The following is a 16,937-nucleotide window of genomic DNA, read 5'->3' on the forward strand; positions in this document are numbered from 1 at the left end:
GGAATGTAAAATCATGTAGAACCTCAGCAATAACTCTTCGAAAAAGTTAAAAACCTCTGTCTTTCACACTTTGTAAGGTTTTCATAAAATAATTCATGCAAATTGCCTAGCACATGCAGACAATTGGTAAGCACAAAAATTATTAGACTTTATATTTTTATCTTGATTATATTCAATGATCATAGGGAAAAAGACAAAGAGTAGAAAAAGGGTAAGTCAGAAATAACTACCAAATCCCAGAGTCTATGACACTGTAGAAGGGCCAACATCTGAGAGGAATTTAGAGATTTATTTTTAACATTATAGATGAGAAAATCAAAGTCAAAAGGTCAAATATGAGGCCAGGTTCCTTGAGGAGGGGAGTAATAGAACCAGGACAAAAACACCTAACTCAGAACTGGTGCTCATACAACGTTGAACACTGTTCCGCACATTGCCACCATGTCTTTTAAGATTTTACTTTATTCACTTTTAGAGAGAGAGAAAGAGAGGGAAAGAAATGTCCATGTGAGAGAGAAACACTGATCATATATACTCCAGCCAGGGCCTGACCCTGCAACCTGGTCACGTGCCCTGACCGGGAACCGAACTAGCAACCTTTCTCTTTGTGGGATGCTGCCCCACCAGCTGAGCCACACTGGTCAAGGCACCATCATCTCTTTATGGTTGGAGACTATCTCATCCATTATGGAATAAGACAAGAAACTCAAAGAATTGGTATAGCAGAAATGTTCTCTCCCCCTTTCTGTCAATAATTCAACATGAAGGGAAAAGATTGCAAATTTCAAAACATTAGCTTGTTTTCTAAACCAGGATCGGACAACTCACCATCCGCTTTCAGCCATTTTTTGGAATGAAGGTAACTCTCCAGCATCCTTTCATTGAATAGCATGTATCCCATTGGCTCAGAAATAATCACATCCACAGTCTCAGGAAGTGAGATTTCTTCAATCTTCCCTGGCAGAACAATGATCTTGTCTGAAAGGTGATTATTTTTCACTAACATCTGAAAAAGATAAAAGAGAGTACTGCTACTCTTACCATATAGAATCTGTGAGTTCTGTAGGTAAGGGGCCGACCGTGTCATAGGGATGAGAGAAGTGATGCATCTGTTCCTGTAAACACTGTAAACAGTTTTCTTCCTACTGCACAAGTATTTCATGTTTAATATAGATAAATTAGAAGACTCAGATATGGGGCAAGTAAAAGCAGCTGTAATTGTACCACATACAAATACTAACTATTAATAATTTGATGTATACCTTTCCGTACTTTCCTAGAAATACTGTATGTTTATATGTGTGAATATGTGTGATCTGTGTCTGCATATACACACCGGGGGCAAAACTAGATTTACACTTGTAAGACAAATAAATAATAATTAATAAATAATAATACAGGAATAAACTGTGTTTTTTGTACTCACACCTGTAAAGCTATATTTTCCCCACCTTGTATACCTACAGGTACTTTTGGGGAGATTGCTCTTTACTGATGGTTTCAGCTTATTTTCCATTTTTCTGCCTGCAATAAAGATGCCAAAAAGTTCTGTACAATAACCTTGCCCTAGTTAATGATCTTGATCCTCATTAAATTATCCCTTAATCTTTTGATTCCAAAAATAATACCATGTGCATTAACCTGTCTTTAGAAGTACATTTTACAGTTACGTAGTCATTTTTCTTTGATGTCCTCTGCTTTATTGAATAACTTTGAACTCACTGAAAAGAGGGGCCTTGAAAAGAAATGTATTTATTATTTTCTAATATAGGTCTTCTTAGTGCAAAACATGACAAGGTAATTGCATTATGACATTTATGTCTTTCTAGTGCGTGAAATGTTTCCTAGTAAACATCCTACATATACCAGCATAATATACAGCACATTCCTTGTTAAGTTGGGGTTCTCTGAGACCCTAAGACTTTTACATCTTTACTCATTGTATTTATACACAGTCTGAGACCTTCCATTTTGTATTTTCCTAACTTGATCCCTTCCCTCATCCTAAATACAGTGTACCATAAATTTATCACACTTTCATTCTCAATTTCTGACCACTTCCTCACATAGCTAGAGTATCTCTCACCACAAATTCTATCTTCTAGGGTGCTGCTCACCACCATGTGCCCTATACGCTTATCTTTTTTTTACTTTTTAAAAAAATTATTTTAATTATTGTTCAAGTACAGTTTTCTGTCTTTTACTCCCATCCCAGCCCACCCCCCCAACTGCTCCCCACCTCCCTCCCATTTCCACCCCCCTTAGTATTTGTCCACGTATCCTTTATACTTGTTCCTGTAAACCCTTCTTCCCCTTTTCCCCTGAAATTCCCTCCCCCCTCCCCTCTGGTCCCTGTCAGCCTGTTCTCTATTTCAGTGTCTTTGGTTATATTTTGCTTGCTTGTTTGTTTTGTTGTTGAGGTTCCTGTTAAAGGTGAGGTCATATGGTATTTGTCTTTCACTGCCTGGCTTATTTCACTCAGCATAATGCTTTCCAGTTCCATCCATGCTGTTGCAAAAGGTAGGAGCTCCTTCTTTCTTTCTGCTGCATAGAATTCCATTGTGCAAATGTACCTATATAGGTTTTGGATCTATTCATTTACTGATGGGCACCTAGGTTGCTTCCAGCACTTGGCTATTGTAAATTGTGCTGCTATGAACATTGGTACATAGGTTCTTTTGGATTGGTGTTTCACCCTATATGCTTCTTAAATGTCTTTTCTACTTTTACTTTTAAAACAAGAAATCAGCCTTGGCTGGTGTAGCTCAGTGGATTGAGCGCGGGCCTGCGAACCAGATGATCGCAGTTCGATTCCCAGTCAGGGCACGTGCCTGGGTTGCAGGCCAGTTCCCCGAAGGGGCCAATTCCCAGCAGGGGATACACAAGAGGTAACCATACATTGGTGTTTCTCTTCCTCTCTCCTTCCCTTCCCCTCTAAAAATAAATAAATAAAATATTAAAAAAAAAAACAACAAGAAATCAAGTAGTCTCTAAGGAAACTATCCAAAAATGTCATCCTTGCACAAGGACTCAGAATTCCATTCTATTGTCATTCCACATATCATTCCAACCGTTAGTCAACTTCATGGGGTTATATAGAGACAGGACCTGAAGGTCAAAGCCTTTAGTGTCCTGCTTTTCTCTGTGCATCCTCTTCTCAGGAGAGTCCGTTCACCTCCGTGGTTCAGAGTACAGCTCCACGTGGATGACTGTCCACACGATGTATTTAGGTTCCTCTCTCACCTGAGCTGAGGCCAAACATTTGTAACAATGTGATTCTCATCTCCTCAATATGGACAAGTAAAGGGCCAAACTCAGGTCCTTCTTGAAAACTAACTATTTCTCTAAATGTCATTTGAATCTTTATATAAACTTAGACTTCCTTGATTCTGTTTTTGTCACTAATACTATAATTAATCCTCAATATCCTGGAGGCACACGTGGTTGTTTCCCCTTAGACAATTAGTTACTATGTTTTCTTATTTCTGCCTTTCAGATATGACTCATTTCCACTTTTTCCTCTCTGCCTGCACCAACTTGTCTGGTTCCTAATAGCTTCAAATCAGGAATTTAAAAATAGCATTTACATAATAAAAATAGTAACAGTAGTGCCTACTTCATAGGCTTGCATGAAGCTAACACAAGATAAAGCTTATTAAGGGCTAAGTATTAACATTATAATTGTTGTCATGTTATTTTTATGAAAAATATTACTCACTAAAAAAAGAAATGTAGATGAGAAAAATATGAAAATAAAAATCACTTGTATTCTCATAATCCAGATGAAGGCAAGGTATATTTTCTAGCAGACATTTTAGTGTACCCCTGTTTAAAAAATATATAATATTTTGCAATTCTATATTAATTAATTAATATAGAATAATATTTTTCTCTGTAATATGCTTTAGACCAGTTGACATGGTTAAATCAAACACATCCACACTTATTTGAATACTTTGCAGGGCTTTTTAAAATTGAGCATTTATTTATCTCCTACAGATCAACCTGGAGGAAGCAATTAAAATAGTTATTTGGCAATCCTAGGTTTGAATACAATTTCTTGACAAGGACAGCTGAAAACAGGATATAAACTCAACCAAAAAGAGCTTGAAGACACAAGAGCACCTAATTCCAGATATCAACATGTAATATTTTTTGAGTTAGCCTTGCTGCCTCTCTTCATCTTTGGTTTATAACATTCTCAGTGCAGATCATTTATGTCACTTCATACACCTTTCTTCCAAAACTGAAATGCAGTAGAACTCTCCTTTCCAGGACAACATGAACTTCAGTATGTCCCTCCAGGTGCTATAAAAGGCCCTTCCTGCAGAAGGCTCCAGTGCCCACCATATTCACTGTTACACAGATTTTTACTGTGTGATCTAGGCCTTCAGGAGAGAGGGAGTTGAGGATAGAGAGAGATTCCGAGTAAAGTCTCTTCTTTCCAGATACCATCAAGGCACAGGTAAACTATCACATCTATTCTTGTTTTGATCCTGCTTTCTTGTTATTACACTGGGTTTCAAAAGCCTGTTTTAATAGTCCTATCACTTGTCATCGGTTGCTTAAAATACACACAAACGCCCACACATGCACACACTTTAGGTGGTAGCAACAGCAGTAGAAGTCATCCTTTTCCTACCACAGTAACTTCCAACATAGATCAGCGTAATTCCACCTGGTACCCTGCCATTCTCATCTCATTTTGGAGGTTTTTCAATGAGTTATGTGCATTAAATACACATTGTTTATTTATGCCTGTTCAGTATGGAAGCTTAATCAGTTTTAGAGGCTGTACTAGACAATATAACATTTAATTGTATTTTATCTCAAAACAGTGAAAATAGCAATTGTTTGGAGGTAAAAGACTTGGCCTGATACACCAATCCAAAAAAACCTATGCACCCCAATTGTGTTCATAGCAGCATAATTTACAATAGCCAAGTGCTGGAAGCAACCTAAGTGCCCATCGGTAAAGGAGTGGATCAAAAAACTATGGTACATTTGCACAATAGAATTCTATGCAGCAAAGAGAAAGAAGGAGCTCCTACCCTTTGCGACAGCATGGATGGAACCAAAGAACATTATGCTAAGTGAAATAAGCCAGGCAGCGAGGAACAAATACCATATGATCTCACCTTTAACTGGAACATAATCAACAAAAGAAAAAAGCAAACAAAATATAACCAGAGACATTGAAATTAAGAACACTCTAACAATAGCCAGAGGGGAGAGGGGAGAGGACAATGGGGAGAAGGCTTTTCAGGAAGGACACATTAACAAAACCAAGGAAGAGGGTGGAAGCAAGTGAGGGAAGTGGGATTGGCTGGGATGTGGGGGAGTGGTGGAGGGAAAATGCAGACAACTATAATGAACAATAATAAAGTAATTTAAAAAATGAATAAATGAAGTCTTTAAAAATTAAAAAAAAAAGACTTAGGTGCTGGTCATGAGTCCTCTACTTATTAGCTGTAAGACTGTGGCCAACACACATAATTTCTTGGAAGTCTATTTTTTCACTTATAAAATGAGAATAATAATAGTACCTATTCCATAGTGTTATTTCAAGGATCAAACCAAATGAGAAAGTACAAAGGAATATATAAATCAAAGAGAACATTGATTAAGTAGAAGAATTATTTAAAGATAATAAAACAATAAAACTGAGATTTCTTCAATTTCTTTGTTCAGTGTCTTATAATTATCTGAGTACAGATCTTTCATATCCTTAGTTAGATTTATTCCTAGATATTTTATTCTTTTGAAGCAGTTGTGAATAGGATTGTTTTCTTAATTTCCCTTTCTGACAGTTTATTATTGGCATATAAAAATGCAACTGATTTTTGGATGTTTTGTATCCTGCTACTTGACTGAAGTCATTTATTTGTTCTAGTAGTTTCTTGGTAGAATCTTTTGTGTTCTCTATGTACAGTATCATGGCATCTACAAATAAACACAGTTTTACTTCTTCCTTCGCAGTTTAGATGCCTTTTACTTAATCTTGTCTAACTGCTGTGGCTAGGACTTCCAGTACTATGTTGAATAAGACAGGTGAAAGCAGAAACCAGACAACCCTGTCTTGTCACCGATCTTAAGGGGAACACTTGTATTTACTGCCCATTGAGTACAATGCTGGCAGTGAGTTTGACCCACTGATTCCACTTCTAGGAAATTATCTGAAGAAGCTAGAAACACTAATCTGAAAAAATATAAACACCCCTATGTTCTTTGCAGTGTTATTAACAATCACCAAAATATGGAAGCAGCCGAAATGTCCATCAGTAGATGAGTGGACAAAACAACTGTAGGAGATTTATACAATGGAACATTACTTGTCCATAAAAAGGAAAATTTAACCCTTTGAGACAGCATGGATAATCCTATAAACATTATAATAAGTGAAATAAGCCAGTCAGAGAAAGATAAATACTATATGAGTTCAATCATATATGGAATCTAATGAACAACTGAACAAACAAAAAAAAAGAGAGACAGGATCATAGACAGCAGATGACTGCTTTTGTGGGGGATAGTTAGGGGATTGAGGGATTGAGTAAAAAGGGAAAAGGACTCATGGAACAACAGTGTGGTGATTGTGGAGGGGAGGGGTATAGGCAAATAAATGATAATGGAAAAAATACAATAAAGATAAATTTCAAAAAATTCAATGAGATACTACCTCACACCTATCAGGATGGCTATTATCTACAAGACAAGGAATAAGAGGTGGAGAGGTTAGAGAAAAAGAAATTCCTGCACTCTGCTGGTGGAAACGTAAACTGGTACAGCCCCTATGGAAAATGGTATGGAGGTTCCTCAAAAAATAATAGAGTTACCATATGACCCAGCAACCCCTGTTCTGGGTATCTACCTGAAAACATTTATTTGCAAAAATATATGTGACCCTATGTTCATTGCAGCATTATTCATGGGGCCAAGACATGGAAACAAAGTGTTCCTTGACAGATGATTGGCTCAAGAAGATGTGGTACATACACACAGTGGAATACCAGGCCATAAAAAAGATGAAATACTGCCATTTGTGCCAACATAGATGGATCTTGAGAATATCATTCTAAGTAAAATAAGTCAGAGAGAAAAAGCCGAGAACCATATGATTTCACTCACATATGGGATATAAAACTGAAAGCGACAAATGAACAAAGAAGATAAACAAAAACTCAGACACAGACCACGGTGTGGTGTTTACCAGAGGGAAAGAGCAGTGGATGGTTAGTACAGGGTAAAGGGGCCAAATATACATTGACGGAAGATTTGGGGTGGTGAACACACGATGCAATATACAGATGGTGTATTGTAACCAATGTCACCCCAACAAATTTAATTAAAAAGAGGTAGCAGTGAGCAGAAATTTTGACGAAATTTTAGAAGATAGGAAGTAGATTGAATTGGATTAATGGAGAAAACAGAACAAAGAATTCTGAACCCCTAAATATCAGAGCTAAAGCAGGTTTCCTGTAAGGCTGTTTGGGAGAAAATACTAAGAGCAGCAGTAGCCTCCAGAGCTATCTTGTGGATTTGCACCTGGCTAAAGTTCTTAGTATTCTCTTCTGTGATACACCTTAGTAGGAATTCTAGTATGGATACTGAAGACAGGAAGGGAAATAAAGAACAACTTGGGGTAACTGGATCCCAACTGCACACTCTTGAGGAAAGAAAGTTATGAGGCAATGCCATCCAAAGTGTCATTCCTAGGATAACATTTTTATTTTGGCAGGAGTCACGTTCACAGGCTGCCAGTGAGCTCCACATCCTTGCACTTTACAGGAAGCTTACCTGTCAACACACCCTCCCCACTAGGGCAAAAGCTTTGGTCTGCTCTCCCTCTCAGGAGAGAGGGCTGTGGAGAATACAGAACCATCGAATAACCATACCAAGCCACCTAGTTCTTTATTCATCAGCTTAGAATGAGTAAACAAGGATCACCATACATTGGAGGGAAATAAATAGCATAAAAGAAAAAAACCTGATGATTAACAAATATAATATTAATAAAAAACCCCAGGAGATAACTGTTTTTTTAAGTACTATCCTTAGAGAGTAGGAGAGATTTTTTTTTTGTCCATAAAACAAGAATAGGCTGCTGTAAAATTAAAAATAAAATTATCTGAAAATAATTCAGATGAATTGCCAAAACTTAAAACAAAGACAGTGATCTCTAAGATAAATTTCAGGAAATCTAAGAACACAGAGCCAACCTGAAGACAAAATAGAGCAATTTGAAAGCACAAAATAATAACCAAGTGGATATGAACATAATAGTTAAATAGCAGAAAAAAATTCCAGAACTCAAGAAAGAGACTCATCTTTTGACTCAAAGAGCCCACTGAGAATAAAGTAGAGTGAGTAGCTCAAAAAAATTCATCCAAATCTAGACACAGCATAGCAACATATGACAACCCACAGAATAAAAAGAGAAATACCCAAAGCTCTCAAAGTTAAAAGAACCATAATTTGTTTCAGGTAAACAAGAATTATACTGATACTGAATTTTCATTAGCAACATGGGACATTGGCAGATTATAAATTAAGTTCTGAGGGAAAATGACTTTCAGCCCATAATTTTATACCCAGGCCCAAACCCAAGAAGTGTGAGGGAACAGAAAACATTTTCAGACATAGAAAGCCTCAAAGGTTTTTCAATTGTGTCACAGATGAAAAAAATACAAGGGATCAGTCAAGAGGAAAATATATAACAAAAAGCATAACATGAGTAGAAGAAAAGGTAGCAAGCTGAATACAAATTAGAAGTGAATATATCTGAAAAGAAATTAAAAGTTTATTCACTTTTGTTATAAAGAACATTCTTCTTGGAGTAGTAAGAGTTCAGTGACATAGGATGACATTTCCTTTCCTATAGGTCCAATGAAACTACTTGGTTCAATAGGGAAAGATATTTATATGGTCATCACACTTAATTTGCTTTTTGGGGGGTTAAATTTTCAGAAGGGAGCTACAGACAAACCATTAAAAACATAGTATTCTAAACCTTGGCAATCTAGGAATAATGTAATCAAACAAAACTGGGAGGTGCATCTGAGGAGGATAGTTCCTCCTCTATTAATTTTACAGAGAGTCCACAGTACATCTACAGTTCGGTGTACTGGAAACAGAAATATGTGTCTGATGATATAAATTTATGACAGCAATCAGGGAAGAACTTAAAAAACAAAAGTTCAGAGAGGTTCACTCGGAAATGTGATAGGGCCCAAACTGGACATGATTACATTTTACTTTAGACCTACCTACACTGCTCAATTCTGCTTCCTCGTGTCCAGTTTTTACTTTGGTACTAAAGAAAAAATGCAGTCAATGAGCAGTCAGTCCCTCAAACAGCAGGATACCTAACCAATTTTTCCTTAAAAAATTTTTTTATTGCATGTATAAATTTTATGTTTCTAAGACCATTTTTTGAAACTCTATCAACTCTTAAGTGTGTATTTTTACCTTCTCATAGATTAGTTGTTTGTGTTAGAGCTAGACGGTGAAAGACAAATACCATGCGATCTCACCTTTAAGCAGAACCTAATCAACAAAACAAACAAGCCAGCAAAATATAACCAGAGACACTGAAATTAAGAACAAATGGACAGTAACCAGAGGGGAGGTGGAAGGGGGTAATGGGGGGAAAAGGTGGAGGGATTTTTCAGGAACAACTATAAAGAACACATGGACAAAACCAAGGGGGGTGGAATCAGGGGAGGGAGGTGGGGATGGCTGGGGTTGGGGAAAAAGGTGGGAGTAAAAGGAAGAAAACTGTATTTGAACAACAATAAAAATTTTTAAAATGGAAAAAAGAAACTCCCCCTAAAAAAGAGTTCAACAAAATTAATAGAATTAATTACACAATTCATTACAAAACAAAATACAAACTGAATATACAGAAATCTGTCATATTCGTAACACTAATAAACAATGAAAAAGTAAAGAAAGTAATCCCATTTACAATTGCATGGAAAAGAAATAAGTGCCTGTGAATTGGAATAAACAAAGTTGTGAAAGACCTGTGCTCTCAAAATTATAGGACATTGCCTAGAGCAAGGGACATAAAGGAAAGAATAAACAAATGGAATCTCATCAAAATTAAAAGCTCTGCATGGCTAAAGAAAACAGTATTAAAATAAAAAGAGAACCAACTGTATGGGAAAACATATTTGCCAATGATACCTCAGACAAAGTAATATCCAAAATATACAACGAAATTATACGACTCCACTCCAAGAAGACAAGCAACCCAATTAAAAAGTGGGCAAAGAACGTGAACAGACATTTCTCTAAGGTGGACATACAGAAGATCCAGAGACACATGAAAAGATGCTCAATATCATTAGCTATCAGAGAGATGCAAACTAAAACCACAACGAGATACCACTTTACACCTGTTAGAATGGCCATCATAAACAAAGCAACAAACAACAGGTGTTGGAGAGGTTGTGGAGAAGAGGGGACCCTAATCCACTATTGGTGGGATTGCACACTGGTACAACCACTATGGAAAACAGTATGGAATTTTCTAAGAAAACTAAAAATGAACATGCCTTTTGATCCAGCAATTCCACTATTAAGAGTATATCCTAAGAACCCTAAAACACCAATCCAAAAGAACCCATGCACCCCAATGTTACTAGCAGCACAATTTACAATAGCCAAGAGTGGGAAGCAACCTAGGAGCCCGTCAGTAAATGAATGGATCAAAAAATTATGGTACATATACACAATGGAATTCTATGTAGCAGAAAGAAAGAAGGAGCTCCTACCCTTTGCAACAGCATGGATGGAACTGGAAAGCATTATGCTGAGTGAAATAAGGCAGGTGTTGAAAGACAAATACCATAGGATCTCACCTTTAACAGAAAGCTAAACAACAAGACAAACAATCAAGCAAAATAAAAACAAAGACACTAATAGAGAACAGGGAGACAGTGACCAGAGGGAAGAGGGAAGGGAATTTCAGGGGGAAAAGGAGAAGTATTTACAGGAACTGGTATAAAGGACACACTGACAACAACTAAGGGGGATGGATATGGGAGGGAGGTGGAAAGCACTGGGGGGGTGGAGGGTGGGATGGGAGTAAAAGACAGAAAACTGTACTTGAACAATAATTAAATAAAAAAATTATAGGACATTTAAGACAGAAAGTGAAAAGAACACACACACAAAATGGAAGGATAAATCATTCTACATAATGGGAAGTTTCGATTGTTATAATTACAATACTTCCCAAAACTATTAGTTCCATTCAAACCTTACCAGTCTTTCTTTTATATATCTCTTCTGCTCCATTTCAGAATCGACAATTCTGAACATCTGCTCAATATTTAAAAAAGCGATATTAAGCTTACTGTTAAAAAGTTCATTGGCTTTACTTTCCTTAAACAGCATATTTAAACTAAAGTTCTCTGCTACCTGTTCTGAACCCATCATTTTATAATTCAGAAAACAGTCCTAGGAAGGTCAGTGTCCAACTACAGGACCTGCCGCTAAACAGGGACAGACGTGGACAAAAGCAATTGCATTTGTGAATGTGTCTCAGTAAGTTTAGTTCCTAACTAATTACTGGTGATAGCAGCATTATGGCTTGATTCCTTTCTGAGAAGGATCTAAAGAGGAAGGACCCAGTGACTGTCTCTCCCATTGTCCCTCCCCTCAGTGCACACCTGCCCCCCACCTGTAATCAAGGTGATCACACACTGAGCAGCACACAGGACGCCTCTTGGGCCGCCAGTGCTTAATTATCAGTGTGCAGAAAACAGGGCCTTCTGAAAGCTGCTGCTCTGAAAGAGCAAATAGGCCCCGGGAGGAACCTGCCAGAGATGTGAGCACAAAAAAACCTGTGCAAATAAGAACCATTTGGCAGGGCAACGAGACAACGTGCAGAGTAAAAAAGAAAATGACAGACAAGGGAGACAGACTCAGAAGGAAGGAAGGGAAAGAAGAAAGGGGCAGACTCAAAGAAAGGGTCTTATCTCCTCGTTTCTCTGTGGGATGACTTAAGGACAGAGTTGGAGGAGGCGAGGAGCTTCTTTGTACTGAGTAATTATACGCCCCTTTATCACTTGCAGAATCTCCAAAGATGACAGAAGGAAGTCACATGAAGCTTTTGTGAGGGAAATGCTGCCAATCCTATCTATGGTTTGGCTGCCAGCAAAAAACCAAAAAAAACCCCCAAAAAACAAACAACAACAACAAAAACCATCCTGACAACTTTAATAGACAAAGTTGTTTCCTTTTGAAGATGTTCCAGAATGCTCAAAAACTGGGGAAGAGCATCAAGGAAGCAGACAAGCTGTCTAGGCTTAGAAAGGATGCTTTGACCAAGTTACACAGCAGGCACTAAGAAATATTCTAATGTCTATAGAAGCGATTCACTGCTGTGCGTGTGAGGGGGGACAGCAGGGTTGCACCTTTGTACATCCTGTCAGCCAGCGTATTTGCCCTCTATTGGTAGGTAAGTTTTCTCTTTTGAACTGTATCTGACAGCAGATGCCATGTCTACTATGCTCGGCCAGCAGTGTGTCCAGCACCCTGAAGGCACCCAAGAAGTCTTTGTTAATTACCTCAGCAACGGGGACGTAGCAACCCTTGGTTCAGTTTCCATCTTAGTTTGGACAATTATTAGCAACACAAAGGGGTAGTTCAGTGATAAAAGATCATTCTTTGCCTTTCCAAACTCTTTGCTGGTCCTCTGATAGCAGGTAAATAAAAGGGAATTGTTTAAAAGGAATTTGGGGGATATGTTTTATGTTTGTTTTATGTTTGTCTAAATGCTGAAATTTCTGGCAATGGGGAAAGGGTAATTTTGGTGTGTCAGAAAAACATTTTAAATTATGACTTTAAAATGGACAAAAAGGTTACTGAATGTCCTGTCTAGCATTCCCTTCCAGGTTATCTTTGCCTTTCAGTGTGTTGGAGCTATTTTACAACTCTGTAAGAAAAATAGATAATGATGCAAGTAATTCTTGTCCTTAAAAATAGGAAGAAACTGCATCTGGTGGAATGCAACTGATGACTGTCCTGTGGATAGGTCAGTCTTGCATCTATTTGTAATTTGTTTTCTTGCCTATATAAATATGGTTCTCTGATTTCTCCTTTGATGAGGTTCAACGGCTTCCTGGTTCACACACTGATAAATTAAATAAATAGTTTAAAATATTAAATAGTCACAGGTTTATTTAATATGAGTCACATATTAAATAAGTGAGTCATATTCGTGTGAGTCACATAAATATTTTAATATATCATTTGGTCACTTTAGTTCCGAGACATAATTTATTCTGTAACATTTTCCTGACCTCTCCTCTCCTCTTGCTCCTTCTCTTCTAGGTGTGATGTGGTATAAATGGGGTCCCCAACCCCAGGGCTGTGGACCAATAGGGTCTGTGGCCTATCAGGAACCGGGCTGCAGGTGAAGCTCTCCTGAGCTCCGCCTACAAACTCCCTGTAGCTCCCCTGACAGTGGTCCAGCGAGCAAAACGAGCAAAACGCTGCCCCTCATCCGAGCAAAGCTCCGGAGCTACGCCTCCTGTCCACTCGGTAGCCCTCAGTCCCCCCATTTTCCAGGAAACTGGTCTCTGGTGCCAAAAAGATTAGGGATTGCCATATAGCATGTTCATTATGAGTATTTTTAACAGATTTTAGTTCAAGTCTCTGCTTCTCTGCTTCTTGGTAATCTTTGTAAAACCAATCTCAAGCTTTAGTTTCCGTATGTGTAAAATAATAATGCTAGCACTTCCAGGGTTGCTCTGAAACTTAGTGAGATCATGCATGTAATGTGATTATACATGGCTTGGCAAGTAGCAAGTGCATAATAGATGCTAGCTATTTTTGTTTTTTTTCTTTTTCACCAATGGTCAGAGATCCAGGCTATTAGTGATCAGTTTTTAGTAAGAGGGAAAGTGTGGATGCAGACAGCTGGTCAGGTTACCAGGCAGGAATTCTCCCTAACCAAAGGTTTTCCTTTCTCCTTATTTTTCCAGAAAGCCCCCCAAAATTTAAACTTTGTGTGCAACTGCTAATTGCTTAAACAAATTCACTTTTACCTTTTCTTTCTAATAAAATACCTTGATTACTGAGGGCAGCAATGCACAAACTAAAATACTATATCTCCCAGCCTCTCTTGCAGCTAAGTGTGGCTAAGTTTGGCCTATGAAATGTAAGTGTGAATTGCCAGGAAGGCACTTCCACGAAGGTTCCTTAAAATAAGGAGAAAACGCTATGGAAAGACATTTTTAAAAAAGATTTTTTTAATTTATTTTTAAAGAGAGGGGAAAGGAGAAAGAGAAATAACTATTGGTTGCCTCTCATACAAACCCTCAACACGGGCATGTGCCCTGACTGGGAATCAAACAGGTGACCTTACACTTTGTGGGATGATGTATAACCAACAAAGCCACACCGGTCACAGCAAGGGAAAGGCATTTTTAGTCCTTTCTTTCTTCATCCAATTGCCTAGAACACGACTCTGTGATCGAAGCTACAGCAACCACCGTGGAGACTGGGGCGACCTCCCGGAGATAAGACACATACCAGGACAGTGCAGTAGGAAGATGCAAAGAGCCCGGGCTCCACAAATCTCGGAGCTGCCACCCACAGACTTCTTTTACACAAGATAGGAAAGCTCTTGTGTGTTGAGTTGGGTTTTCTGGTATGTGGAGATAAATTAGCAGATAAATGTGGGTTTCTCAGTACCATACTGAGAAATACGTGGAATTTCATGTATCTGTGGAATCTAAAGAACAAAATAAATGAAATAATAAAACAGAAACAGACTGACAGATACAGCGAACAAACTGATAGTTGCCAGATGGGGTGGGGGTTGGCAAGTGAAAAAGGTGACGGGATTAAGAAGTACAAACTGGCAGTTACGAAACAGTCACGGGGCTGTAAAGCACAGCAGAGGGAACGCCGTCGATAATACTACAGCAACTACGTGGGGTGCCCGGTGGGTACTAGACTTATCAGGGGGATTACATCATAAATTATATAAATGTCTAACCACTACGGTGTTCACCTAAAACTCATTAAAGTAATATTGACTGTCAAGTGTAACTGAAAAAAATTAAAATTAAAATGCACTGGGGGGTCTTGTTAAGCCCACGGGGCCCCTCAACCATAATAGTCATAACAGAACCGTGTAGTTTGAGAACTCAGATCAATTCCTACCCGCTGCTATTTATACTGGGGTTACTGGGGGCTCTAGGGGAGCATGCGCGGCAGAGGCCTGTGTGGAGGGATGCAGAGTTTCCTCTTCTGTCTACACCTCCCTTTATACGAATGAGAAATTTTCCACTGAAGAATTTTTTTCTACTTGTGAGCAATCTTCAGGGTGTGGAGGGCTATGACTGCCCAGTATACTTATGGGCTCTATAGGAATACTAAATATTAGTATATCAATAAAAATTTAATTTCGATTTGCCCCCTCTGGGGAGATATATCAATGGTATGCAGCTATATGCCTACATAACTCTAGTTAAAGTTAGGTTATATAATTACATTTTCATGTGACTGTAATTCGGCTGCTTTGCTTTTAGTAAAATCGATAACATAGACCTTTACCTTCACAAACTGTGTCCCCTTTATCTCCTATTTATTCCCCAACACTGTAAGAGGGACATTTTTATTTCAACTTTATTGATATAAAAATAAAATTCAAAATGATTAAATAATTCTATCAAGCTTACTGTTTCTTTAGAGCAATTAGTCACCAAAGAAACTATTGTGCAAATTGAGGTTTTTTAATAGCAAAAGTGATTTCAAAACTTATACCAAAGGATTATTTGAATTTAAAGTTTTCAATATATATATATAAATGGCTGACAAACTATATGCTTGATTTTGCTGATTTTGAAGTGAGAAAAATAATACAAGTAAACAGACAAATAATACAAGTAGGCCAATCAAAGTGAGGCGCTCTGTTAACAAAAATTTGTGTGTCTATAAAATAATTCAGACAAAGTGATATTTTAGCCATTTAAATATGAAGGAATTAGGGTTATTTGGATTTATTTTCCACCAAATGTTATGTGAGATAAAAACTGTCTCAGTTTTACCAACCCAAATGTTTCATATTCTCAGATGGTTTTCCCTCAAATGTGAAATTCAGCTAATTAGCCCATCCTTGGCTTCGAGAGCAGCCAGTGACTTGGGAATATCGAGTGGCCTGGTCTGCAGCCCACTCGGTAGAGCTCTGAAGAGACAGCAGATGAGTAAATAGAATCACTCCTCTGTAGGGAGGGCTGATAAAACGCATTTGTCGTAAAAATGTAGCCAAGGCATTCTGACAATTTTCTTCTAGTCCCTCTTAAGGACAACGCACCTGGTCTAAGAAAGCTGCTATGAACGGTCAAGCCGGTAGCATCGTGCATGGACGGAAGGACTAACGACAACCAAAGCTAATGTAGCAAAAAGTCTGAGCTCATGCAGACCTTCATTATCAAATGAATGTAATTAGGAACTTAGAGAATGAAAACATGCGGGACTCTCATGAGAACCTGGGTCTGAATGAAAGCACATTTACTCTATTCTTGAAAACCCGAGATTAGACTTCTAGAATCTAGGTCTTGATGTGTGTTCCTCCTCCTGCACCCCACCTCTCTTCTTACAGGGGTTGTTTAGGAAGGCCAGTGGTTTCAGAACTTCTTCCACATCCACATTCCCTCTTGCTTCAGAGAAATATCCACTCACAATCTGGGCAGAGTGAACCGGTTCACTGTACCCTTCCTTACAAAGCGTCTTTCTTCCAAGATGATCCCAAACCACACACTACTTAAGTTAAGCTTGCCTCCATCCCCACACAGAAAAAACCATCCCCAGCCAGTTGGTACCTTAACTGAGTTGTTACCCCTTCAGAATGTTCCAGCAAGCTCTTTCAGCTAGTGACCCACTGACATATTTCTGGGAGACCCTTCATCTGTTTC

At 38.2% G+C, this 16,937-nt stretch overlaps 1 protein-coding gene across 2 annotated transcripts in view; it reads right to left on the minus strand.

Annotated features, from left to right (window-relative positions):
* The window catches only part of CARM1 (coactivator associated arginine methyltransferase 1), a 228,072-nt gene that overhangs the window by 48,356 nt on the left and 162,779 nt on the right, over positions 1-16,937 (minus strand). For both annotated transcript variants that reach the window (XM_037061748.1, XM_037061749.1), the window contains exon 6: positions 829-1,006. In XM_037061748.1, the coding sequence (XP_036917643.1) occupies positions 829-1,006 (178 nt within the window). The remainder of the gene's footprint in view (positions 1-828; positions 1,007-16,937) is intronic.

Source organism: Sturnira hondurensis, unplaced genomic scaffold (assembly GCF_014824575.4).
Source record: "Sturnira hondurensis isolate 20B ecotype Veracruz unplaced genomic scaffold, ASM1482457v3 Scaffold0013515, whole genome shotgun sequence".
Lineage (NCBI taxonomy): Eukaryota > Metazoa > Chordata > Mammalia > Chiroptera > Phyllostomidae > Sturnira > Sturnira hondurensis.